Source organism: Marasmius oreades, chromosome 9 (genome assembly GCF_018924745.1).
Source record: "Marasmius oreades isolate 03SP1 chromosome 9, whole genome shotgun sequence".
Taxonomy (NCBI): Eukaryota; Fungi; Basidiomycota; class Agaricomycetes; order Agaricales; family Marasmiaceae; genus Marasmius; species Marasmius oreades.
In genome coordinates, this window is record NC_057331.1 from 1,652,888 (window position 1) to 1,675,402 (window position 22,515).

General features: G+C 47.6%; 8 protein-coding genes across 9 annotated transcripts; 1 reads left to right on the forward strand and 7 right to left on the reverse strand.

Moving 5' to 3' along the window:
* Positions 1-46: 46 nt before the first annotated feature.
* Positions 47-1,532, reverse strand: E1B28_013437 (uncharacterized protein; the record flags this gene model as incomplete). Its single annotated transcript, XM_043158593.1, has 6 exons — positions 47-240; positions 292-461; positions 512-634; positions 689-713; positions 831-1,385; positions 1,448-1,532. The coding sequence occupies 6 exons, from the start codon at positions 1,530-1,532 to the stop codon at positions 47-49; spliced, it is 1,152 nt and encodes a 383-aa protein (XP_043003944.1).
* A 125-nt stretch (positions 1,533-1,657) lies between these two features.
* E1B28_013438 (uncharacterized protein) lies at positions 1,658-2,167 on the reverse strand (the record flags this gene model as incomplete). The annotated part of the gene is made up of 2 exons (XM_043158594.1): positions 1,658-1,945; positions 2,003-2,167. 2 exons carry the CDS (start codon positions 2,165-2,167, stop codon positions 1,658-1,660), a joined length of 453 nt encoding a protein of 150 aa, XP_043003945.1.
* A 1,092-nt stretch (positions 2,168-3,259) lies between these two features.
* E1B28_013439 (uncharacterized protein) lies at positions 3,260-7,142 on the reverse strand. Of its 2 annotated transcripts, XM_043158595.1 has the most exons (5): positions 5,020-7,142; positions 4,817-4,958; positions 4,651-4,730; positions 4,431-4,577; positions 3,260-4,379 (listed from the first exon to the last, which is right to left on the reverse strand). In XM_043158595.1, exons 1-5 carry the CDS (start codon positions 7,118-7,120, stop codon positions 3,574-3,576), a joined length of 3,276 nt encoding a protein of 1,091 aa, XP_043003946.1. In that variant the 5' UTR covers positions 7,121-7,142; the 3' UTR covers positions 3,260-3,573. The 2 variants fall into 2 exon arrangements, with proteins under 2 accessions (XP_043003946.1, XP_043003947.1); XM_043158596.1 differs by having other exon boundaries at positions 4,431-4,730.
* Positions 7,143-8,095: 953 nt separating this feature from the next.
* E1B28_013440 (uncharacterized protein) lies at positions 8,096-8,456 on the forward strand (the record flags this gene model as incomplete). The annotated part of the gene is made up of 2 exons (XM_043158597.1): positions 8,096-8,256; positions 8,315-8,456. 2 exons carry the CDS (start codon positions 8,096-8,098, stop codon positions 8,454-8,456), a joined length of 303 nt encoding a protein of 100 aa, XP_043003948.1.
* Positions 8,457-9,939: 1,483 nt separating this feature from the next.
* Positions 9,940-12,671, reverse strand: E1B28_013441 (uncharacterized protein). Its single transcript, XM_043158598.1, has 15 exons — positions 12,427-12,671; positions 12,025-12,360; positions 11,942-11,969; positions 11,866-11,885; positions 11,774-11,798; positions 11,575-11,712; positions 11,357-11,520; positions 11,189-11,289; positions 11,010-11,136; positions 10,943-10,956; positions 10,690-10,879; positions 10,573-10,629; positions 10,495-10,519; positions 10,168-10,440; positions 9,940-10,118 (listed from the first exon to the last, which is right to left on the reverse strand). Exons 1-15 carry the CDS (start codon positions 12,440-12,442, stop codon positions 10,061-10,063), a joined length of 1,572 nt encoding a protein of 523 aa, XP_043003949.1. The 5' UTR covers positions 12,443-12,671; the 3' UTR covers positions 9,940-10,060.
* A 755-nt stretch (positions 12,672-13,426) lies between these two features.
* Positions 13,427-15,602, reverse strand: E1B28_013442 (uncharacterized protein). Its single transcript, XM_043158599.1, has 4 exons — positions 15,313-15,602; positions 14,704-15,258; positions 14,038-14,639; positions 13,427-13,983 (listed from the first exon to the last, which is right to left on the reverse strand). The coding sequence occupies exons 1-4, from the start codon at positions 15,500-15,502 to the stop codon at positions 13,666-13,668; spliced, it is 1,665 nt and encodes a 554-aa protein (XP_043003950.1). The 5' UTR covers positions 15,503-15,602; the 3' UTR covers positions 13,427-13,665.
* A 1-nt stretch (position 15,603) lies between these two features.
* Positions 15,604-17,687, reverse strand: E1B28_013443 (uncharacterized protein). Its single transcript, XM_043158600.1, has 4 exons — positions 17,397-17,687; positions 16,914-17,334; positions 16,153-16,845; positions 15,604-16,091 (listed from the first exon to the last, which is right to left on the reverse strand). Exons 1-4 carry the CDS (start codon positions 17,505-17,507, stop codon positions 15,781-15,783), a joined length of 1,536 nt encoding a protein of 511 aa, XP_043003951.1. The 5' UTR covers positions 17,508-17,687; the 3' UTR covers positions 15,604-15,780.
* Positions 17,688-17,769: 82 nt separating this feature from the next.
* On the reverse strand, positions 17,770-19,682 carry E1B28_013444 (uncharacterized protein). Its single transcript, XM_043158601.1, has 14 exons — positions 19,623-19,682; positions 19,551-19,563; positions 19,442-19,496; positions 19,341-19,391; positions 19,143-19,289; positions 19,047-19,077; positions 18,934-18,997; positions 18,830-18,874; positions 18,700-18,765; positions 18,580-18,639; positions 18,367-18,527; positions 18,278-18,298; positions 18,005-18,218; positions 17,770-17,947 (listed from the first exon to the last, which is right to left on the reverse strand). The coding sequence occupies exons 1-14, from the start codon at positions 19,667-19,669 to the stop codon at positions 17,897-17,899; spliced, it is 1,026 nt and encodes a 341-aa protein (XP_043003952.1). The 5' UTR covers positions 19,670-19,682; the 3' UTR covers positions 17,770-17,896.
* Between the last annotated feature and the right edge of the window lie 2,833 nt (positions 19,683-22,515).

Genomic DNA, 22,515 nt, shown 5'->3' on the forward strand with positions numbered 1-22,515 from the left:
GGTTCAACCTTTCTTCTCTCTATCCTCTGTCCAGAGCCTCTAATCATCACTTGGCACTGGCCCCATGAATGGGACTACCGGACCTTGAATCATCGTAATCGCTTCCTTCAGCTCTCAATTCGTCTCTTCCCATCTTGTGCAATTTCTCGTCAAAATCGCGACGACGGTATCCGGATACGATCCGCTCAAGTAGTTCCGAGGTAGAGACTCCTGGTGTTCGGCGAGTGGGAATGAATTTACCTAGAGGAAATAATTGGATGGAGAAGAATTCATGGGTATCAGTCACTATACCTTGTGACTTGACGATTGTATAAACGTCTTCATGGCCTTCAGCGACGTAGGGATCTTCGTCATGAGCTACGTAATCGATTTGGTACTTGTCGATGAAAGCTTGATCGAGGATCCAGGGGGCTTCAGGTAGTACTTGATCTACCCAGCGACAGTGGCGAGCTCCCTCTAGTCTAAATTCGGGGTCAGGAAGGGTGTATTGGTAGAAAGATATTCACGTTACCGTTCAGCGTGTGTCATGACACATTTAGATTTGTGTTCCCTGACCAGTTCGTCTGAGCACACTCCGACAAGGAGGTAGACATTAGGGAAGGAGAGTTTGGCTTGTCGAAGCTGGAGGGCATGACTAGAGCAAAGAGGTCAAATAATTCTTTTTAAAAGTAACGAGTGGAGAACATACCCGAAGTGAAAAAGGTCGTAAACACCTATGACGTAATAGATCAGATATGATATCAAAAGAGAAGAAATATATACAAGATCGCCACAAACGTTCGAAAGTTTTCAGAACGTTCGTTAACGCGACGAAGAGAGAATAAATTTACCATCGGCGTAGACGCGAACAGGTCTATCCGTCGGGGGTTCGTTGATCTTGTATTTCCTCCAACCTTCACCTTCAATTGCTTTCCTGACGAAAGCCTGTATATCGTCAGGGGTAAGGGCAGCGGGGTTGAATTCTTGTGCAATCTGCTTGGGTACTAGCGGTTCCAATCGCGACGAGAGCGCTAGTGGCTGTGGAGTCTCTTCGTGAGGGGTCATGACGAAATCTGAAGTGGTATCGGTAGATGGAATTGCAGGTGTTGCAGGAGTATTGAGGGTAGAGGTGGAGGATGAATGATGATGGTGATGATGATGGTAACCGGAAGCTGAATGAAGCGAATCTGGACCAGCTGTAGTGCTCGATTCGATGTCACCGTCGTATGTTGGGGAGTCTACACCGTCTGAATCTGAAGTAAGACTTGCGGCCAGATGATGCCTCGGATGTTGTGTAGGCCGAGAATGGGGTGAAGGCTTTAACAAACGACGAGCAGAGGTTGCAGGAACCGAAATCTGAGACGCAGCGTCTGAGACGTCGTGATCATTGTCCTCTTCAGATGCATCTTTTTATTCAAGAAAAACACTGAGAAACTCGGAATTATGGTATGAAAACAACTGAACTGACCATATGCAGGAGAGTCCAATCCTCTAGGGTATTTTCCAAACGACCTCTTTCGCGATCCAAGTCCTCTTCGGTGTTCTTGTTCCATATTGCAGTTGTCACAACAGTCACGCACTACTAGTAAATACAGACCAAATCCAAATACCTAAAGCCAACCAGAGTATACTACACATTACATTAACGATGGTGTGGTATATGTAATAATAAAGGAAATCATCTCTCAGTGGAAGGGAAGAGGAGCGGAGGGAATATAGTGGGACCACTGGTCAGACAGTTTCCTCTTTGCCATTCGTCTCGGTATGATCCAATCTCCTTCAATCTCCTTCGCTTCTCCATTACAGCCCGAGCAGAGTCTCGGCTGAAGTTCACTGGTCTTCGAGAATTACTTGGTCTATCTTCTGCCCCAGCTGTTCTCGGTCTACGCGGTCCTCTCATTACGGTCAATGTGACTGTAGAAGCTGTAGTAATTGAAGGCGTTATCGTCGCGGAGTCGCCTTCTATCTGTATAGTACGTGGTCATAAAGGCTTTTTCTCTTATGGCTGGCTAATATAACACACCTCTGTATGCAGCGAAAACCGTCGTGTCGTGCATCTATTGCATATGGCCATCGATCCGCCACACCTTGTTTTGTCACTTTTGCCCCAGCCGCCTTTGCAGACAGAGCATTTCGCCGCAGTTGAATGCTGCTGGCCCATTCTCTGGTCCGAGAAGTTTACCCTCATCGAGCATTCGGCGCTATATATACAGCCATGCCATGCATCTTCTGGCTCGCTTGATTTCGAACCGACGATATTGCGTTAAGCACGATTGCACTGCCCTGCAGATGACTTTTGTGGAAGGAAAAGCCTAGAAAGCGTTCCATTGCCACACAAGGTTATGTATAGCATCTGCACCCGCCGCCCACTCGTGTCCTCCTCTAAGTTAGTAAGACCTCTTACTGGAACGCGGCGATCTCATCAATTTTAGCGTCTATACAGTGTCCATATCGGATCTTCTATGCACGAAGCCCATCATACACATACAACGTGTAACCGGGCGTTTCATTTCAGTGACTCCTACATAATACTTACTTATTTCACTGCAGCTCGACTTTCTCAATCCTCGAATCCTTGCAGACTGAACTCAAGATCCAGATTGTCCAAACGTTTACCGAAATCTAATCGCATTCCTGAAGTTTGGCCCATCGCCACGCTTCGCTTACACAAAACCGTGTCCCCGAGAACAGCGGCAGCTTGTTATGATTCCATAAGTAAGTGCATTCGTTTAGTCATGCTCATCCTCGCGGTCCTAGAGAAAGGAGGTGTTCAACGACACCCCTCGGTTGAAGTGACAAAATGCGTAACCATCTATGTACTTTAGGACAGGCTAGATGTTTGCGATTGAAGTACATATATAGGAGAATTGACGTCGGGACGAGCTTGATGCCGGTGACCAGAAGTTCTTGCGGCAAGAGGCTATCTTGATCAGCTGGTAAGTAGCGTAAGATGAAATGGGTGGCAGATAGATCGGAGACGATCGGTGGCTACACTGTTCGGACTTGCGACGATCTGTTAGCGTTAGGGCTTCTGGGTGTCCGAGAAGCCAACGAAGAGGATGCCCGGGGGCAGGTGTGCTCAAGGCAATGGAACGAAGAAGGAATTCGAATGAGTGGCCGCATGGAAAAGAGACCGAATTCCGAGGTCATTACTCTTGAAGATCTTTATTTTCCGCTGGGGCGCCGAAATATTAGTCAATGGTCCGTCACCCTAGCTCTTTCACTGTGCTGTCTGTTTCTTGAACGAAATCGAGCTGCACGTCACTAACAGGATCTCCAAGAACCCGTATCATCGATTTCGATTCCCTGAAAACTGTACTGAAAGTTGTACAATGCAATGGCTTGTGAGTGTCGATGGATAATGGATGATGGAATGACAGAGCACGAATATGATCAACGATACCTCGGAAGAGAATAATAAGCTGTTATACAAGACCAAGAGACTCGAGAGTGAGAGAGACAGGAGAAACAAAGCAGATCGAAAATCATTAGAACGAAAAGAAGAATGCCAACGGTAGATATTCACGGATGAACATAAAAACAAACGTCGAAAAGAAAGTCAAATCAGAATCCTTCACGAGCCCATCTCAACCCCTACTCATCCTCACCATCCTTCCACCCCCAACTCTCCAAGCCAGCTTTACTCACCCTCCTCATAGGCTGTAGCGTTTGTTCATCAACAGGCGCTCGCCTAGCATGCCTATACCTCCCAGAACTATCACGAATCTCAAGTTCCTGGAACGGATCATGCGAAGGGTTATTCGACGTAAGTGGTGTAAGAGACCCCGACCCTCCCAACAAGTCGTTTTTACTCTCGTGAGAATGTTGAGAATAACTCGGGGGTTCTTGCGCAGACAACGGGATTTGATGTGGATGATACGTCGTTGAGCTCGGTTGATGGCGTTTCGAGCCCGTGGATCCAGACAATTCCGAGTTGCAATCGGCGAAAGTGGTATTGATCACCGGTAAACCTGCCTTTGCGTCGGGGGTAGAGGTGGAAGAAGGAGGATCAGAGTCGTTATCGTCGTATTCACTCGGTAAAGTCGATGACGAAGATAAGGACGGAGAGGATTCTATGCCGATAGACGAGCCTGATGTGGAAGAGTAAGTGGACGCTGAAGAAGAACCCGTCGAGGTTAAGCCTGTAGAGGCAGAACTACTGTACATAATCGGCCCGCTTATGCTTTGACTGGCTCCGTGACCAGGTCCGTCTCCATTTAGATTGGCGTTACTCGGTTTCCGTATTCTGTTGACCGGTTGATGACCATGATGATGATGAGAGAGATTGTGCCCGTGCTGGTGAAGTGAAGGGTGGTGAACGACTCCGACGCTCTTGCCTCCGAGTTCTTCCTCCTCAAATGTCATGAGTTCGGAGACAAAGCCGATGTTTGGGGATACCCCTGCAAAGGAATGTGCATAGATTCAAGCTTGGTTTAGACGGCGCCACACACCTTTCCTTCTCTCGCAGACAAACCGGTACGCCCTCCCCAAGGTCCAGTGATGACTATGTATCAAGTACGCAATGACCGCGGTCACCGATCTGGATTTACCAGCTTTGCAATGGACGTAAGTGGGAGCGGAGTGGAGGCGTGCAGAGTCTTCAGGATGAGATGAGCAAACATGGACTTTCGACAGAATGTTGAGGATGAAGACCTCGAGACTATTGCTCACCGAGGACTTCGCACACCTCTCTCACAACACGAGGAATCGCGTCTTCTTCTACAATATCACGGAGAGAGATCTTTGTGTATCTACAGCAACAAAAAGGGTCAGTGACTGAAGAGAAAAACAGATGGGATGTCGAGATAGAAGCTTGTGGCAGTCGGCATGCACTCACTTCTCAAAAACGCTTCCCAATGCAAGCCCATAATCGTCCTCATTACATTCAATCGCCATGTTCAAAATACGCTTTACTCCGAGGTCCAAAAGGGTAGAAGAATGGGACGGTAAACTAGGTGCAGGGCCCAGGTAGAGGAAACCTGTTTCGAGCGAATCGTCAAGATGAATTTTTGTATGAAGGATTAAATAAACCTGACTTACCGGGTAATATAGTTGACACAACAAAACCAGGTATAGCCTCACCCTCATCCTCAGAAGCAGTCGAAGAGGTCGTAGGAGGTGGGGAATCCGCGAAGGATCGGTCGAACGACGTATTGAACGACATACGTGGGGGTTCCTCATAAGCAGGCGAGGTTATGCTATCGTAGCCGTTTCCATGACTAATAGTCCAGTGTGACGAAGCTGAAACAGCTGCCGATAGCGTAGGGAGAGGAGGAGGAGGAGGGACAGCCGGCCATTCTCCCGAACCTCTGGCGGTCGTCGGGCTCCTTCCGGCTTTCGGCGTCAACGAAGAAAGAACTTGTGTCTGTTCGTCTGAGATGGGAGGATCTGGAGGGATACTTGAAAACACGTCAGCATAAGAAGGGAAGACTTGTGAAGGAGTGTGCGGTGGGGTATAGTATGCTGAATAAATGGGAGACGTTATCGAGTTCTGTTGCGTATGACGGGATGCAATCGCGTTGATAGCAGGGGCCAGGCTGGGAAGTTTTGGGACGGAGCCGGGGAGATGGGCCACGGGAGAGGTGGGTGCCGTTCTTGAGGTCCCATTTCTCTTTTTCTCTTCGTTTGCAGCTGTGGAGATCGCCAAGGCAATACTTGGCTGAGTAGATGGCACAACGGACGAAGCAGCACGGTTGCGCAGTGATAATGAAGGGAAACTGGTCGACAACTTAGGGAGCTTTTCGAGGGAAGTGGTGTTCGTTCGGAGATTTGGGATGGATGGATGTTTGAAGGGCGGATGAATAAATGAGGGCGGAGGTGAAGGAGTATTTGAGGAGGTTGGAGGAACAGTAAGGGGTGACGGGGACTTTGGAGGATTAAAGGGTGGTGGTGACTTGGGAGAATTTAAGTCTCGCGGCGATTTTGGAGGTTGTGCAAGGGACAGTGATTTTGTTCCTTTGTATGACGGTGGTATTGATAGAGGAGCTGGTAAAGGGGATTTTGGTGGTTGTAAGGAAAGTGGTGACGGGGATTTAGGTGCTGTGAGAGTCAAAGGGGAGGGAGGATGCTCGGAAGTGGCTGAAGAGGTCTCGATCTGATACGCCTGGGTTTTGGCATGCCTAGATTTGTATGCGAGCTGAGTATCAAGATTGAACAGGCCGGAACCTGGGCCTGGGGTGGTGGCGTCACTTGTCGAATGAAGAGGATGGAGAGTGTTCGAGTTCGACTTGTAAGCTGTCCCGGTTTCGGTTGTCTTTCGCACGATAAACGAGTTCAAAGCTGGATGGGATATAGACCCATACAAGTAGTCGACTGAACCACCCGGGGGTAGAAGGAGTTGAAGGAGGGGCAACAAGGTGAAGGCTACCAAAGAAGAAGCCTTGAACGAAGCATCTTTGGGATGAGTTCGTATATCATCTTCGTATATGACGATATCGCCATCCCATAAACGATTTGTAGGGGACTCTGGAGCGGGATAGGAAGCCAAGTACGAGTCCCAGGTTGCTTTCCCGGACTCTGTAGATATGAACTGTCGTAAGGAGTGAAGAGTCGGTAACGTTGCGGTTGGATTACTGGACTTGGAAATTCGCTTGAGAATCAACGAAGGAATGGCAATGTTGATACTATCCCGGATATGGGAATCGATATGGGCTGCAGGTGGACGAGTATCAATGAGTAACGGCAAAGACTGACGGCCAGATTCTGCAGTTTTCTGCTCTGACCAGCCACCGTTCCCCGACAGCCTCGATGCCAAGCTACTTGGATGAATCGGATGTGCTTGCTTGGGTGCACTTGGAGAAAGCGGTGTAAAGTAGTCGGATGCGGAGCTCAACGGCGCAGGAGCAATAGGATCTGGATGGTGCCGTAGATTGGAAGAGCTCTTGATTGGGCGTAAGCGAAGATTCCTCTTCACGTTCTCTCTGAGAAGATGGAGGGCATGATACTCATCGTCGAGACTGGTGGAGGCATTGGAGAGGTCGAGCTCCTCGTCTGAACCCAACGTCAGGACTTCGTTGTCATCGTTTGAGCCTGGGGGTCGTAGTTGGATATTTTTCTCTGGATCACCTTTGATGACACAGAGAGGACTTGTATGCAATGAGAGATTGGGAGGAGGTCGTTTGGCCTTCTTCGACTTGAGCATGGTTGGGACGGTAATCCTCCGTGGGAATATTTTTATTGGCGCTTGCTGTGGTACTTTACAGTAGCTGTCGACGGTGTGACTGTCCACCGCACACCACCCACAGCAATTAGAGTCAAGTCAGATTAATGGGACTGACTCGGCCGTGGTCCTCGATGCACTTCAAATCGCGCAAATTCGTAGGCTTTCTTTGGAGTTGGAATCGCCAATTATTTGTTACTGAATACATATAGCAGGATCCGAGTCAGTTATTGCTATTTCGAAAATAGTTGGCGCGGCTCCCACGGACGCTCCCCAGCCGCACATCTGGTACAAAATCTTCGAGACATGATAACTCGCTCAGATTTCATCTGTTTGCCTTAATTCTTACAGATTCTTGACGGTGTAACTCAGGGCTAGTGCAGCATACAATAAATTCCACGTAATGTATAATTCCGACATCTCTGAAAAATCCAAACCTATTTACAAGAAAAACATGGAAACGAGCGAAGTCCTAAGTGAATGATCTCCAGAAATGAACCATCAGATAGTCCAAGTGCTCCTTGAGTGTATACACTTGCGTGAGGTTGCAATTCAGCTGCGAGACGCACTGCCACCTTCTCCTCACCACCAACCACCATCATGACCGATGGCAAACGCTTCTCTGATGATTTACGACAACCTCTTACTTTCATGGGCTCGACTTTTTCAAGCCAGAGCATCAGCGAAGCTACAGGATGCAGAAAATGAACACTTCAACGAATTCTTTCTCAACATCAGAAGGGATTATTGTGCAAGGCAAACATGCATGAGCTGCGAGGGCGTAAGAGAGTATTGAAATTGTTCAGCTATCAAGGTATGTAGTGAGCATTTGTCAGAAACAAGGCATAGCTTGATGAAATTCAGCACTCGACTCAATATCACCATATCGCTATCAACTATCTAGCTTACACTGAAGAGAGCGGGGTATTCCATGAAGAAGATATCTTCTGTTGTGATATGCTATCTACTGTGCTAACCTACGGACAGATCACCAAAGTAGTGATTGAGCGTTACGAAGAGCAACGAGCGAATTTCCGAAACCATTTTGGCCACAACTTATGGCCTGAACGAGTTGGACGGCGTGTTTTCAAGAAGACATCTTTTGCTCGCGGGCGAAGGCAAGTATAAATTCGACATTTCGGCACTTGAATTGATGCAACTCACCTAATGTTTTAGATACTCTCTCCTTCCAGCACTTTCTCTCGACGGTGTAATTTATATTCAAGTGACGGAAGGCTCATACATAGCCGCCAAGTTTTACGACTTTGTTGACTGCCTTCTTGACTACATGCAACCTTTCCCAATTGTGGTGCACTAGACGGCCTTTCAAGTGATTTAGATCTTCATTTTATGCAGTCACCAATCCACTGTTTCGCTCATTCTCATGTTTTTCTTGTAAATAGGTTTGGATTTTTCAGAGATGTCGGAATTATACATTATGTGGAATTTATTGTATGCTGCACTAGCTCTGAGTTATGCCGTCAAGAATCTGTAAGAATTAAGGCAAACAGATGAAATCTGAGCGAGTTATCATGTCTCGAAGATTTTGTACCAGATGTGCGGCTGGGGAGCGTCCGTGGGAGCCGCGCCAACTATTTTCGAAATAGCAATAATTATTAGAATGCCGGAGAAAGCTCAGTGCAACCCTGGTCTCGATAATCATACGCCATTGACCAAACTGCACTGCACTCAATGTTGGCTCACTCATCGCGTCCGAAAGTTCTCTCGAGTGATCCTACCAACATGGGTAGCACCACTGGCCACATGCTCGTGGTCTCCACCGAGCTGAACGAACAATTCCCTTACCTTCGTAGTGGCACTATGCGTTGGCGATGATGGATGCACCTTCAAGTTCGAACTTCCCTCGTTGGTGGAGCTTGGGGTTTTATCACGCATCCCGATGCATTTCAACGAAGACAAATCTCTCTCTTACAGGGTCCTGATCCATTGTGATACAATCTCGTAGTCTCGCAAGAATATCCTGGTTTGCGCGCATGAGTGAATTTGCGTTCCAAACTGCATACATCCTGTTCGTTCCCAGGTCCTATTCTGATTTGGAGATCTTGGAGAAAAGAAAGGAAACTGGATTTACCGAGTTAGATGGATGCGTTGACGGAGGGCAAGTAGTTTACAGGTGAATCCAAAGTATGTAACCGACAAAGTAGGTGCGTGTCCCTAATCTGATACCATGCATCGTGGTCTTTGTTTTTCTCGCCATACGATTGTCTGACGTTTCAATCGACCTAGATGTTACACCTTCTATGTACCCACAGATCAAACCCTCTTCTCCGCCTACCCTCAACTTCACATCGGCTAGACTCCGAACCAGTTCACGAACCTGGTTTCTTTTGAAATCGCCAGTAATCGCAATATAACATCAACCGCCCTGCTTGGGGGAGAAATTCAGCTCACGACTCGTGGCAGACGAAAAACCAATGCTCTCTGTTGTCCGCTGAAGATTATATCGGTATAACGATTCAAGCCGGACAGGGTGTTTATCTGATTCCAATGTTAACGAAGGGTCAATATCGAACCTTGCACTGCAGCTTCTCATGGTCTTATGATAAGCTATCTCGTTCAACTGTTCATCGACATCCTCGGTTCAATTTGAACCTTTCGTTCGATCGAAGTCATTGTGAAACAGAACTGATTTGTTGGGATTTTGGCCAGTTGTGCACGAAGTTATAAGCGGGCAAACTGGTTTTGCCATCCGTGGTTACCGATAGTTAGTGTCCCCGGAGTGGAGACCAAATGAGCTTTCTGGAACATAGCGCTGTCCACGCTACGTTTGAAGTTGTTGATTTCCATCGATATGTTTGGGAAATCTTGATAGCAATTACACAAATTTCTACCTTAGAGCTGAGCCTGTATACTGCAGCTTAGGAGACAATAAGACATCCCTAGAAGCCGGTGTTCTACGCATCATTTAATCAACGCCGACGACCTTGATATAAACCGGCAGTTGAAAGGATGAGGATGGCTGTATCTCTTTTCAGTAAACATGTACGTTGGAGAACTTGAAAACAAACCTGAGCAGCCCATCCGAATATTCAATAACGGGATCGATTTCTTTCCCTTCATTATCAACTTCCTTGACCATTGTAAAACTCTGGAGGAGATATGTCATCGCGAGCCAGATCGAGTTGATGGTGAGATGTCGTCCGGGACATATTCTTCTGCCGAATCCAAATGCAATTATGTCGGGACTCGGCGGGAGGTCTTTCCCGTCCTGTTTCATGAACCGATCGGGATTGAAGCTCAATGTGTCGGGTCCGTAAAGATGTTCATTGTGCAGAACAGCCCTGCCAGAAGAGGGGTCAATATTCCGACATGTAAGTTGAGGTCATTAGGTTTACCAGGTATTGGGGATAATTGTTGAGCCTAAAGGAATGTTAGAGCGAGTGATATTGACAACCGAAATGAAGCAGCCACACCTCCTGGTATGAAATATCCTTCGTATATGTCATCATTCACAGCTCGGTGAGGCGCAGCTACCAATGGTAATCTAAGATGAGTGACACCCGATACTGATGTAACCGGAAAGAACCTACAAAATGGTGTAACAGGTTTCCATCGAAGAGTCTCTGAGAGGATAGCATTGATATAAGGCAGATTCTCTCTGTCCGAAAAATCAGGAAGCCTAGAAGAGCCAATAACTTCGTCAAGTTCTTCTTGGGCTCGTTTCTGGACTCGAGGGTTCAACACCATCGCTAAAATGAACGAGAGCATCGCCGATACAGTCTATGGGGGGGCAGAGAATCGTTAAACTCTTCTATCCAGGAATGATATCGGGGGTGGTCTTACGGTGTCCGCGCCCGCTGGATTAGGTTTAGTGACTATTTACTATAAGGAAAAGGAGAGTGGCATTTACCAGCGAAACTGACTGCGGCACAGTTCTTTATTACTTCTTCCATGTCCGAACTTTCACTTGAAGTGGGTGAGATTTTGAAATTTTCCAAGTGTTTCGTAGAGAAGCATGGGACAGCAGTTCCTTCTGCCTAAGCAATCGTAAGCCTCTAGCTGCCCATTACGAAAATAACAAGCACTGGCCATAGATTGTTTCAGACGGGTCCATGGAAGCTCTTTAAGCTTGTCTGTATCCCGAGACCACACTTCGGCTTTCGTTTTGAAACTCGCACCGGGGAACCACGCTCGATAATAGAAAAAACTCATTGAGAAAATTGAACAGAGCAGAAACCGAACTTTTGAAAAACTCACTGGGTACATGTTTCAGAATAGGGATATAATCGACCAAAAACGAGCCGTGAATAAATGATTCCCTCATTCCTGCCACTGCGTCGTCGGCCAACTGGACGTAAGGGTCGTTATCGCCTTGAATTTGATAACCGTAGACGATTTCAAGTATTACTCCTCCAGAATGCCTAATTCAACTTGTAAGTTCCATTATGTCCCGAAGAAAGGTAACTGAGATTTACGTTCTGACATGCTGGAAGAAATTTGCTGGCGAAGTCAATAGTGACTGGATTAACGATGCTGATCTAGCCCTTTGGATGTCGTAGTATTCTGGCATAACACGAGGTTGGAAAAACTGGTGGAATGTCCTCCGATGTAATCTACAAAGCATTAGAAAACTATGACGCTCAAAGGGGGGTAAAAGTATATTTGTGGACGCACCTCCACCAATCGGTATGCCTCATGACTATATACAGAATAAGAAAAGAATGAGTTCAGACTCTTGGTATGAAACGGGAGAACCTGATGCGTACAAGCAAAGTCCCAGCCCCATCTGAAAAAGTAGGTGGCTATCAGTAAATATACTTTGCGTCAAAGCGCGAGACGAACCCCATGAGATCTGTGAACATTGGCATGTCTGTCCCAGAAAAAGAATCAGATCATGGGGACAAATCATTAAACTGAGCCCCCACCCGGTCTGTCAGAGTAATTCTGAGATCTGCGCTCAAAAAGCTCGGTGATCGCTTCGTACGAGTTCAGAACGATTGTGCGGGACCCGAGGACATGGAAGGTGAATATATCGCCGTATATGCGCGAAAGGTTCAGAAATGTGATCCAGAGCGGCTCGCCAGGTTCCGCTTGGAATCCATTGATATTGCCCAAGATAGGGAGGCCCTTCGGTCCGGGAGGTAACGAACGAGTACGACGATAACGGGTTACAAGGAAGAGGCCAAACAACGAGCTCGAGACTGCAAGTATCAAAAACGACTTGAGGTTGTCCATCGTCTTGTAATATAGTAGGATATCATCTGGAAAAATCAAAATCTTGTTGAAGCAGGTCTCATTCTACAAGGACAAAGCCCACGAAAACGTACACATTCCAGACTTCATCGAGGTCCTGCAGCAAGTGAGGTCGGGAGGGATGGCTGGAATTTAAGGTTCCTAGTAGCCTTGCATTGCCAAGTTTATATTGAAAGCTATATCATGTTACACCCTTGTAAGTGGGATTCCGGGATCAGAATTGATAGTGCGAGACAGAGACGTAAATCAGAACGTTCGAATGGCAAATGACCTTCAGAATTGAAGAGGCACTCAAGCTGGACATCAATGCATCAGAGCCGGACCGTGGAAAAATGTGAGATATCCACGGTAAACCCTCATCAGGTGGCAACAACACCCATGACGGGTGAGACTTGGTTCTTCTCTCTCTCACGCTCCCGGCGCATTGAAGCTTGAAGACTCACCTAGGGACGAACTGAGATGGATATGAAGCCACGGAGTTTCTGGTTTTACCAGTGACAGCGTTGCGCACACGAACGAAATCATGATGGGAAGACGGTTCTCATCAGAGCCACCTACTTGCGGCTCAGCGCTCAACTATCATTGGGCTGCTCTTTGAACCATGACTTCTTAAACTTTCATCGACCTATCAGTCGCCTGGAAAAGCCGTCTCAAGGCTAGAAGCCGAAAACGGCACAGAAGGAGTCAGATGAAGGACCTTGTGCTAAGTACTATCAGACTGTCAGTCGGTGTTCAAAAATCCGCTTTTCCCCCTTTCCTCTGCAGTTCTCATAGTCTCGGACTTCAACGGAATACATTTTTATGGTAATTTCTGAGAGATCTGTGTATCTTCTATATTTCAACTCGATGTTTTCATGCAATGTTTCGTATGAACTACATATCAATCTCGCTAAAAAGGTGGTTTCCCGGGCATGGGATACTGACATCTACCCAATAATAGACATGTTGTAGCCCTTTTTGACATGAGATAAGGTTTGTAGTTCGAGACCATACCGCCCACGTACAGAGGTAGAGGAAAGTGTTTAAGGAAGGTATCGAGCGAAGCGTGACAATCGGTCGGAGTTTCGCCGAAGTCGCGTGATGGGAGTCGTTCGCGATCGGGTATCGGCTTGGTATCGGCTCTGCGTGACTGAGACCCTTACCACGTCCGCTCGATAGTTTTCAGCCAGTATGGACGTACTCGTCTGGTTTACCAAAGCCGAATAAGGAATATTCAGGTGAAGTACAACTCCAATGCAAATTTTGAACACTCACGGTGGAGTACAGGACAACTCCGTGTTCTATGTACATGTACGGTGCAGAAAGAAAACAGTCTACACGCCATTTACTCGCACTTCACTCGTTTTGTCGATGCTTGACAGCACGAATGTTCCATATCCTTTCTCCGCATCGGACTGACAAAGACTGTGGTATAACGGTATACCCCCTAGAAAGTTCAGCTGCTCGATCGGTTTCCCCGGAATATTGGCACCCATCCACCAGGATTTCGCCTTGTGGAGCAGACCTTTGGTAGAGATGTCCAATACCAGATTCCGCCAATCCTCCTCTGCCTTTCGAGTTGTTTCAATACGCGTGAGGCCATTGCTCAGCATATGTCCTATACACGCCGCCAACCAATCTCCTTGTATCTCCTAAATAAACCCGTTAGTCGGATGCAACATAACGGGGCTGTTGTCCAAACGTACAATACACGTGGGTCCATTCGCGAGCGCAGTAGGAGCCTGAGGTCCATAAACGAAGAACAGGTTTGGGAAGTTCGCGGTTGTCATCCCCAGGTTCGTATACACCCCGTTCGCCCACTTATCTTTGATTGAAGTACCATCAACCCCTCGAATGTCGATCTGTGTAATACCGCCTGTAATGCCATCAAATCCGGTGGCCAAAACGATGGCATCGACTTCGTGGCGAACACCGTCGCCGGTGATGATGGCGTCCGACGTGATCTCAGCAATGGGGTTCTTCCCGAGGTCGATGAGTTCCACGTTTGGTTGGTTATACACTTCATAGTAAGTTTGTTCGAGAGCTGGTCGTTTGGTACAGAAATGATGAGGAGCAATGGTGGGTGCGAGGGTCTCTTGCATGACAGGATCATGTATTCGTTCTCGGGCTTTCTCCTTCCAAAATTCGTAGGCTTCCATGTTCGCTTCTTCGTTTGTTAGAATGTCTTGGTAATTTGAGCCGGTGAAGTGCCAACCGCCCCGACACCATAAATCTTCGAAAAGGAGACGACGCTCTTCGGGCGAGACGCTGGAGAGATCGCGAGGGTAAGGGTTGAAATCGCATCCAACTTGAAAGAAGAAGAAAACGTGTCAACCGTCGTAGCACACCGAGCAGAAAAAGTAGAGTTTGACTTATGGTCTGCAATCTTCTCTTATAGATCGTTGGATACAAATCCTTCTTCTTCTCCTGCAATTCTTTGTCTAGTTTTGTCTGCATCATAGGGAGGGCAAAATTCGGAGTACGCTGGAAAACCGTGAGGTGCCCCACAGTTGGTCCTATCTCCTGGATGACTTGGACTCCGCTTGCACCAGTACCGATCACCGCAACTCTCTTTCCTGTCAATGGTACCCCTTCTTGTGGCCATGCTGCAGTGTGGTGGAGGACACCCTGGAAGGTTTCGAGTCCTACAAAGGGGGGAATGTATTTCTTTGAAGCGAATCCTGTGCAAAGAATCAAGAAACGAGGGCGAACAACGGTTCCATCTTCCGTTTTCACGTTCCATCGGTCGACTTGGTCGTCGAAGTGAGCGGCGACAACGCGAGTGTTGAAGCGAATATCCTTGCTCAAGCCGAGCTTTGAATCAACATAATTGAAATAATCCCTAAGCTCAGTATAGCTGGGGAACTTCTCCGTCCAGGTCCAGTCCTTCCATAAATCCTCTATTGAGAACTCGTATACGGGAACGTCTAGAGCATAGTTAACAAGAACTGAACAACGACGACCATGTGCCCCCCACTTACTGGAATCCACTCGTGCACCAGGGTAACAGTTCCAATGCCAGATACCCCCAAGACTGCTCCCAGCCTCGAAAAGCTTAACGGAGCATCCAAGTTGCCGTAGTCGATGAAGTGTGTACACTCCGCTAAACCCAGCGCCGACAACCAGAACGTCGAGTTCGCCCAGATTGGAGTCTTCGGAGGGTCTGGACATACTGTTTTGTTGCAGAACAGCATGATTTTTATTTAACGAGTGCCGGCGAATACGGTAAAGACCGTATCCAATTATGTTCTTGTTCTTTATCAGCCTTCAAGTCCAAAGCGAATTCTGATTTCTAGTCCGAATGTGAAGAACATTCTCACTGGCCGTGAGAACCCAAAAATGAACGATCGAGATTAATCGAGCCCAACCATCAGAATAAATACATCAATGTGTTGCACGTCGAGGCGATTGCCCGGACAGAAGGCCAAAGTCGGGAACAAGGAGGTATCTCACAACTCATCATGCTGCACAGCTCGTGCACCACCCTTCTTCGGCAACTTATACCCGCCCCTCCATAGCTTCTCGAAAGTTCCGGATGAATCATACTTTTTCTGAATCTCCTGCATCTTATCCAGGTCTTCAGGTGTGACTGAACGCTCATACACACGCTGCCGCTCATTCGCGTAGTTGATATAGACAAACTCGTCCAGTATGCCACGCTTACGAGCCTCGGCTTCGCCCCAAGCGCCAAAGGTGTTGGTGGCCTCTTTCATGACAAGTTCATCCGTAGGTTCCGTCCAGGTGATTAGGATAAGAATACCTGGAAATACATCGCTGGGTCAAAAAACAGTAGAACAAACGTGATTTTGTGGGGCACTCACAAACGAGATCAGCGTTTGATCGTTTCAGAGCGTTGTAGATCGGACTGTGAGCTGCACCCTCGATGTAGCTCTTCTGGAATGATTGGAAGCTCAAAGTTGTGGTAAGGCCTTTCCGGTTTTTCAACGGTTCAAAGATGGTTTGCGCCATTGCTTGCATATCCATGAAAAAGTCTGTATTGACCTTTGTCGTCATCGTAAACCAAGCCGACCGGGCGGTAGACTCGAGCGCGTGCGCAATTACTTCGTCTACAACGTCATGAGTGGTGCCTACCTTCTCCGCGTGCATGATAGGTTCAGCGGAGGACATTCTTGCAAGAGGAACGGAATCGAGATTGACTTGAATGGCCATAGCCAGGTCCATCCCGTTGTTGTAGTTGAAGACGACAGCTTTGAAATCTTTCCTGTTCTCTTCGTCGTGGACGTATTTCTCGAAGTCGACAAGGAGTTCCGATGCGGTTGGCTTGGTAAACGGGTAGACGGAGACAGCTCCATAGATCGAAGGAGAGTGGTAAGTACGCATGTCGAACCGGGTGACGATACCGTAGTTGGTACCAGCCATCTTCAGTGCCCAGAACAGGTCCGAGTTTGTTTTTTTGTTCGCTTCGACTATGCGTCCGTCCGAAAGCACCACCTCGTAGTTGAACACGTTATCCGCACCAAAACCTTTGTCAACGGACGCGAATGCTATGCCACCTTTGAGATTGGGATTAGAGAGAGGAGGGTGAGAAAGGCAAGTCAGTACGGTGGGGACGAAAACTTACCACCTAAAAGGAAACCACCGATACCGACAGCATTGATTCTTCCACCAATAGCTGACACGTTATACGGGGCCATGACTTTGTAGACTTCTTGCCAAAGCGGACCAGGCCCCAACTTGACCATTTGGTCCTCGGGTGAGACATCAATCTGGTTCATCCCTCTGAGATCGATGACGAACCCTCCATCGATGTTGGATGAACCCTTCCACGACATATGGCCGCCAGAAGCTACGGCAAACGGACATTGGCTATCTTTAGCAATCTTCACGATGAGCGAAACGTCTGAGGCAGAGTTGGGTTTGACTGTGCAGGTAGGGAACAGTTCCTGCTGTTGGAGGGAATAATACGTGGCATGACGAGTGTTGTATTCGGGAGTGCCACGTGCAAAGACCATGGACGGCAGCTTAGCGCGGAGAGCATCACACTGTGCAATTTCTCTGTACTCAGTGACTTGAAGTGTTCCCGGAGGTTTATTACAACACTTACGCATTTAGACCCCACGCTTGAGTCAATGAAAACGGATTGAGCTGGGTCTTGAGCTGATGCCCCGAGGTAGACCGAAGGCAACAGCAGCAACGTACATCTGAGGAGCATCATACTGGGAGATGGGGGGAAGAGAGGAACGAGGACGCATCTTTAACAACCAGATGTCTGCCGAAGAGCAACCACGGAATGCCGAGAGCGCCCAAGCCTAGAACTGCACCTGCGAGAACTCTGAAAATGTTGAGAACACGGGCGGCGGAACGAGACCCTTCTTGATGAACACGGGAAGTCGTGATCACCGTTGTCCGGCTATCAAACTTACGATCGGCATGTGGGAGCTTTTGAGCTCTGTTTTCGGGTCACTATCACCGATACTTGGAAATTATTGACAAAAATTACTCGATAAATTTACAGTCCAGTTTTGTGCCGGAGGGTACATACCCGACTCGGATACAAGCTAACTAAAAGACATACAGATCATCGCCTACATAGCCATTGTTACACTACACCACATCGTATTCTGAATTCTGCATAGAACCTTTGGATAACTTGAGCTAAAATAGGTCGTCAACATCAACGTAGTTAAAGATCCAAATCATGAGAACACCAACCTGATCGGCATGTGTATCCGTTGTCGTCTGTTTCGAGATATGAAGAGTGTTGCCCGAGTTTGAAGAGTACCCATGGCTCAGGCCGGACACCACCGTCAACCCAAAGGCGTTATTACCATTACTAGTGTCGGGACGAGTGTTATTCCAGTTCGTCGTACTGACATCAGCTCCGGTTTGTCTTGCATTAAGACTGAGCAACAGTGCATTGGAGTATCTAGTATGTCAAGTGAGCCTACGTCCTCGAGTCGGCCCATCATGATCATTCGAACTTACAATTTCGAAATGGATCTGTCACTGAAAAGCGGGAAAATGAAATGTCAGAACAGAAGTTCGATTCTAGAAACACGGTACTTTTTACTCACAAGATCATATAAAGATAGTTCTGTGGGAACAACACAAATAGAACCAGGTTGATCACTGTGACAACGAAGGTCACCGTCCCGGTCTCCACAGAACGTACAATGAGGCTCTTGACAAGCGTCTGCGTGCGTTTAACTTTCGAAGCTCGGCTGTATTGGACGAGCTGGGACGTTGTTAACAGAATAAATGTGAGTGAAAATGTTGCCAGGACTCACAATCGTTGTCATGGATAGGGCAATGAATAGATCACATATGACAGCGCCGATCAACCAAGCCTATCACATGGCAGAAACGATGAGAAAGTTTGAGACCTTTCGAAACTGAGGCAGACACACCTGGTCATACTTTGTTCCCCTTTTCAGAAGGTCCACGCTAGCTGCATTAGCTCCTGCATGAAGGTACTGAATGAAGTATAGATCGTGTCGGTGTTTATGACCAAAGGTTATCGATAAGAAAAATACGTACCAGACCAACTGCGGCCAGACAGAAGGCGCATTGCTCCAAAGCAAGCTGATGGAGGGGTAGAATTTTGAGAAGGAACGAGGGAAAACCTGGTTTGTATTACTCACCAAGACAATGAGGACGACGACTATTTTAACAATGATACTGTCTCTGCGGAGTGAGAAAACCCTCCTGTAACTTCTGTTAGGCTTGATCGGGGCATTGGACGTTTCTTACATACCATGCAAAGAATATTTGGACCATGCAAGCGACTATCGAGATCAGATGCCCAGGAGTCAATGCCAGGGCCGAATCCGACGACGAGTAGAATACATACTGATTCCGGTAAGCATGGTGTGCACGGCCGTGCCAGCCTGTGGAGTCGGAAGGCCACCCTTGACACCTATTCCAGTAACAAAGACATCCCAGCAGAACTCGTGCAACAAAATGATCTGGACAAAGTCCATGAGGTAGACCAGACCGACTGAGGAAGAGCAAGATGAGATTTGGTTCGACGGAGAAATAGAATACTTGCCGAAAGATTTGAGGAGAATAGGATCGCGCGGGAACTTGCTCTTGTAGGCATCTGGAGAACTGGATGAGAAACATCGGCAAAACGAGAAGAGGATGACTGACAGAGTTGAAGGGTCAAAGCTGCGAACAGCATGCAACTGATACTAAGGGCTGGGATCTGTGAGGAAATGGAATAAACGTCGGTTAGCGTAGCGAGTCAATCGATACACACCAGAGGTCCCGTGCTACAAAACAAGCGAGGATTCAGGACGGTTTTGCGACGAGAAATCAAGGATGGACCTACATGAGGGCGGATGGACGCACCACGACATCTGCATCTGATGAGTTCATTGTTGGGTAAAAGGCAGGCTGTCATGGCGGATCTGGAACTACGTTTTATACAGAAGTGGTGATACCGCGCCCCCGACCGTTCCCGGAATCAAATGTAATCCCCGGCACAGCGCTGCAGCTCTAGCTCTTCTCATGTCACTTGTGGGATTGGCCTCCATCATGATGGTCATGATGGTCGATTCCTGAGTTTCGGCCTAGTCAATGTTAGCGTTATCAACGTTATCAAGAAGCAAGTCAACTTTGACTTCATCACGACCTCCCACGTCGGGCTTCAGCCTACAAGTCGAGTTACCAGCTCTAGTTGCCATACAGGTCGATCTGTGCACACCACGACCGTGGAATAGATACGACGAGTTCAGTCAAACCAGATGTTAGGGAACAGGAACATGTGAACGGGCCTGGATCAATCAAAATCGCTTGACAGCCGAAGACTAAATTGTGCTTATGGAGAGCAGAAATTTTTCCGCGAGTCCCATCGAGAGATTCCGGCTTCACTGCTCCAAACTCCTAGTATAAATGGATATTTAATTAATATCATGAAAAGTGGTAGAAATTTGATCAGTAACCTAGAAGCAACTTGCTGGCAACATCAGCGCCCGCGCCCGCATTATATTCTCTATATTCTGATCTGTAGTAGGCTGCACCACGAAGCTTGATCATTATCGAGCTCAGCAATGATGGCGACTCATTTTTTGACCGGGACAGCGTGTATGGCCCAGAGACACCATTGGCTCACCTCGAGATCGTCCATCAAGATGAAACCGCCCGGGGTGGGAACGAGCAACAATGAAATTATCACCAGAAGACCCTCCAACAACCTGAAGCCAAGATTAGTTTCCGCAACAATGGTCATCCGGGGCATCCTGACCATGACTCTAGTCGAAGGCGGAGTTTGTTGACAAAGGCCGAATCCCGTGATTCCCCCAAACGTAAGGATTGAATTAACAAGACATGCTTAGAGAGTTCCTTCTTGGCGCTCTAACGAACGCTGGCGACGGTTATTGCGGTATCGTAGATGAAGTAGAGGATATCGAGTTCGGGGGCGAAGAGGGGATGAAATTCGTGTATCTGACCAAAACACGACATGAAACTGTCATGTCGTGTTCTTAGCTTCCTTCAGGCTATAACTTCCAAGCACGGAGTCAATAAAACGAGCAAGTACGGTTCCATCTGATGTGGAAATGCTCGAGTCGGCGGAATAAAACCTATCATTCGGTCCAAAACAGCTTTCTATTGTTGGACTGTCTATGTCCTTCGCCTGTCAGGGACTAGGAATAGACGGGAAAATCATTCGGTAGTATCTTCCTGAACACACGTCTACCGTCAAGAAACGACTCGGATGCTTTCTCGTGAACAGTTACAGTGTACGTTTGTAAAGGCCGTCCATCCGTTTGATATTCGCTTGCGTTCCCTTCTTGAATGTTGGTCGGTTTCACGTACAAACTTGTAGAAAACGATGGAGTATGGAGATTGAGGTGGATAGGCGGCTTCGAATAATGGGAGTCCGAGTTGAGGGGCCTCGTGGTTTGGGTCCGAGTTTCTCGATGAGTTTCATCGACTTTAGACTGGAATCTTTTGAAAGGCTACCTGGGGTGAAATGTATTGTGATGCACAAACCCTTTCCTATTTTCCGTGGCTATCTTATCATTGTTAAAGTGAGTAACCCGGATCCTGGGGCCGGATCTTTTTACTCTGCCAGCTGGCATCGTGGTCGTATACGCATCTTCGTTTCGTTGCATCCATCATCACTCCTGCTTCTGTACAGGTTATTCACTGGTCTCACACTGTGAAGGTATTCGGAGGCGGGAAGACAGGTTACATGGGAGCGTGGGACGTGCACCTATATTTACTGGAGGCTCGTGAGGATCGACATTCTTCTTTGGTCCGGGTGATCAGCGTAAGTCGTGCATGGCTTTGTCGTACATGCATCATGCATCATGATCCACATATCATTCTTGTACACAAGTGTGGCTGGAAATTCTTTGGGTTTAATTTGCGGCGTTTGGGCTCGGGCTGAACGTGTCTCCTCACCTACAACCGGTAAATTATACACAGCACATATGCGGTTAATTGCTGTACGCGAATATATTTCAAATTACTCGGAGAACTAGAGAGATGGAATCAGAGGGTTCGAAAGGAGTATTACTACAGACTCACCCTTCATGTTCTCTAAGTCATAATGCTTCGGCGCCAGCTCAACCTCAACGTTCGGGTCCACCAGGTCAACTAGACCCATGTGTTCCTCCTCATTCCCCGGCGCCATTTGATAGAGCATTCTCGACTCTTGGATGTTCACCGGTCGAGTCAACTTGTGCGCAAGTGAAGTTCAGATCTTCCTGGCTGTGGTTGTTGGCATGTCAGAGGAATTGTTGGTCAGGAAGGAAATGCAGAAAACCTGGTGGCTCCGGGTCGGTATTGAACATCGGATCGGACTTCTATAGTCCCAATATATTGTACCTGCTACATGACGGATATAAGTATACTTTGTCCGGGCCATACATCGAAATAAGTACTCACCCGAGACCGAATACGTACCCGCCTTACCGTCCATTGAAACTAACCCGACTTCAACCAAACTTCAAGAGCGAGCTTGTTGATGCAGATTGGACTCTTGGAGTGGAAAAAACCGTTGACGGAGTACGACTGACGAGCATGTTGAAGTTACACCGTACTGTAGCGCCGTGGCGCGTGAACCGTGGTTTCAGCCCAAAACAGAAACGGTGGTGGAGGGTGGAGAAGATACTGTATATTTAGCCGCGACCTACATCACATGGCACGAGCCTTAATACGACGCGTGACCCGTAAATTCGTCTGCGATCATGAGCTTGTGATAACAGTATGCGAGT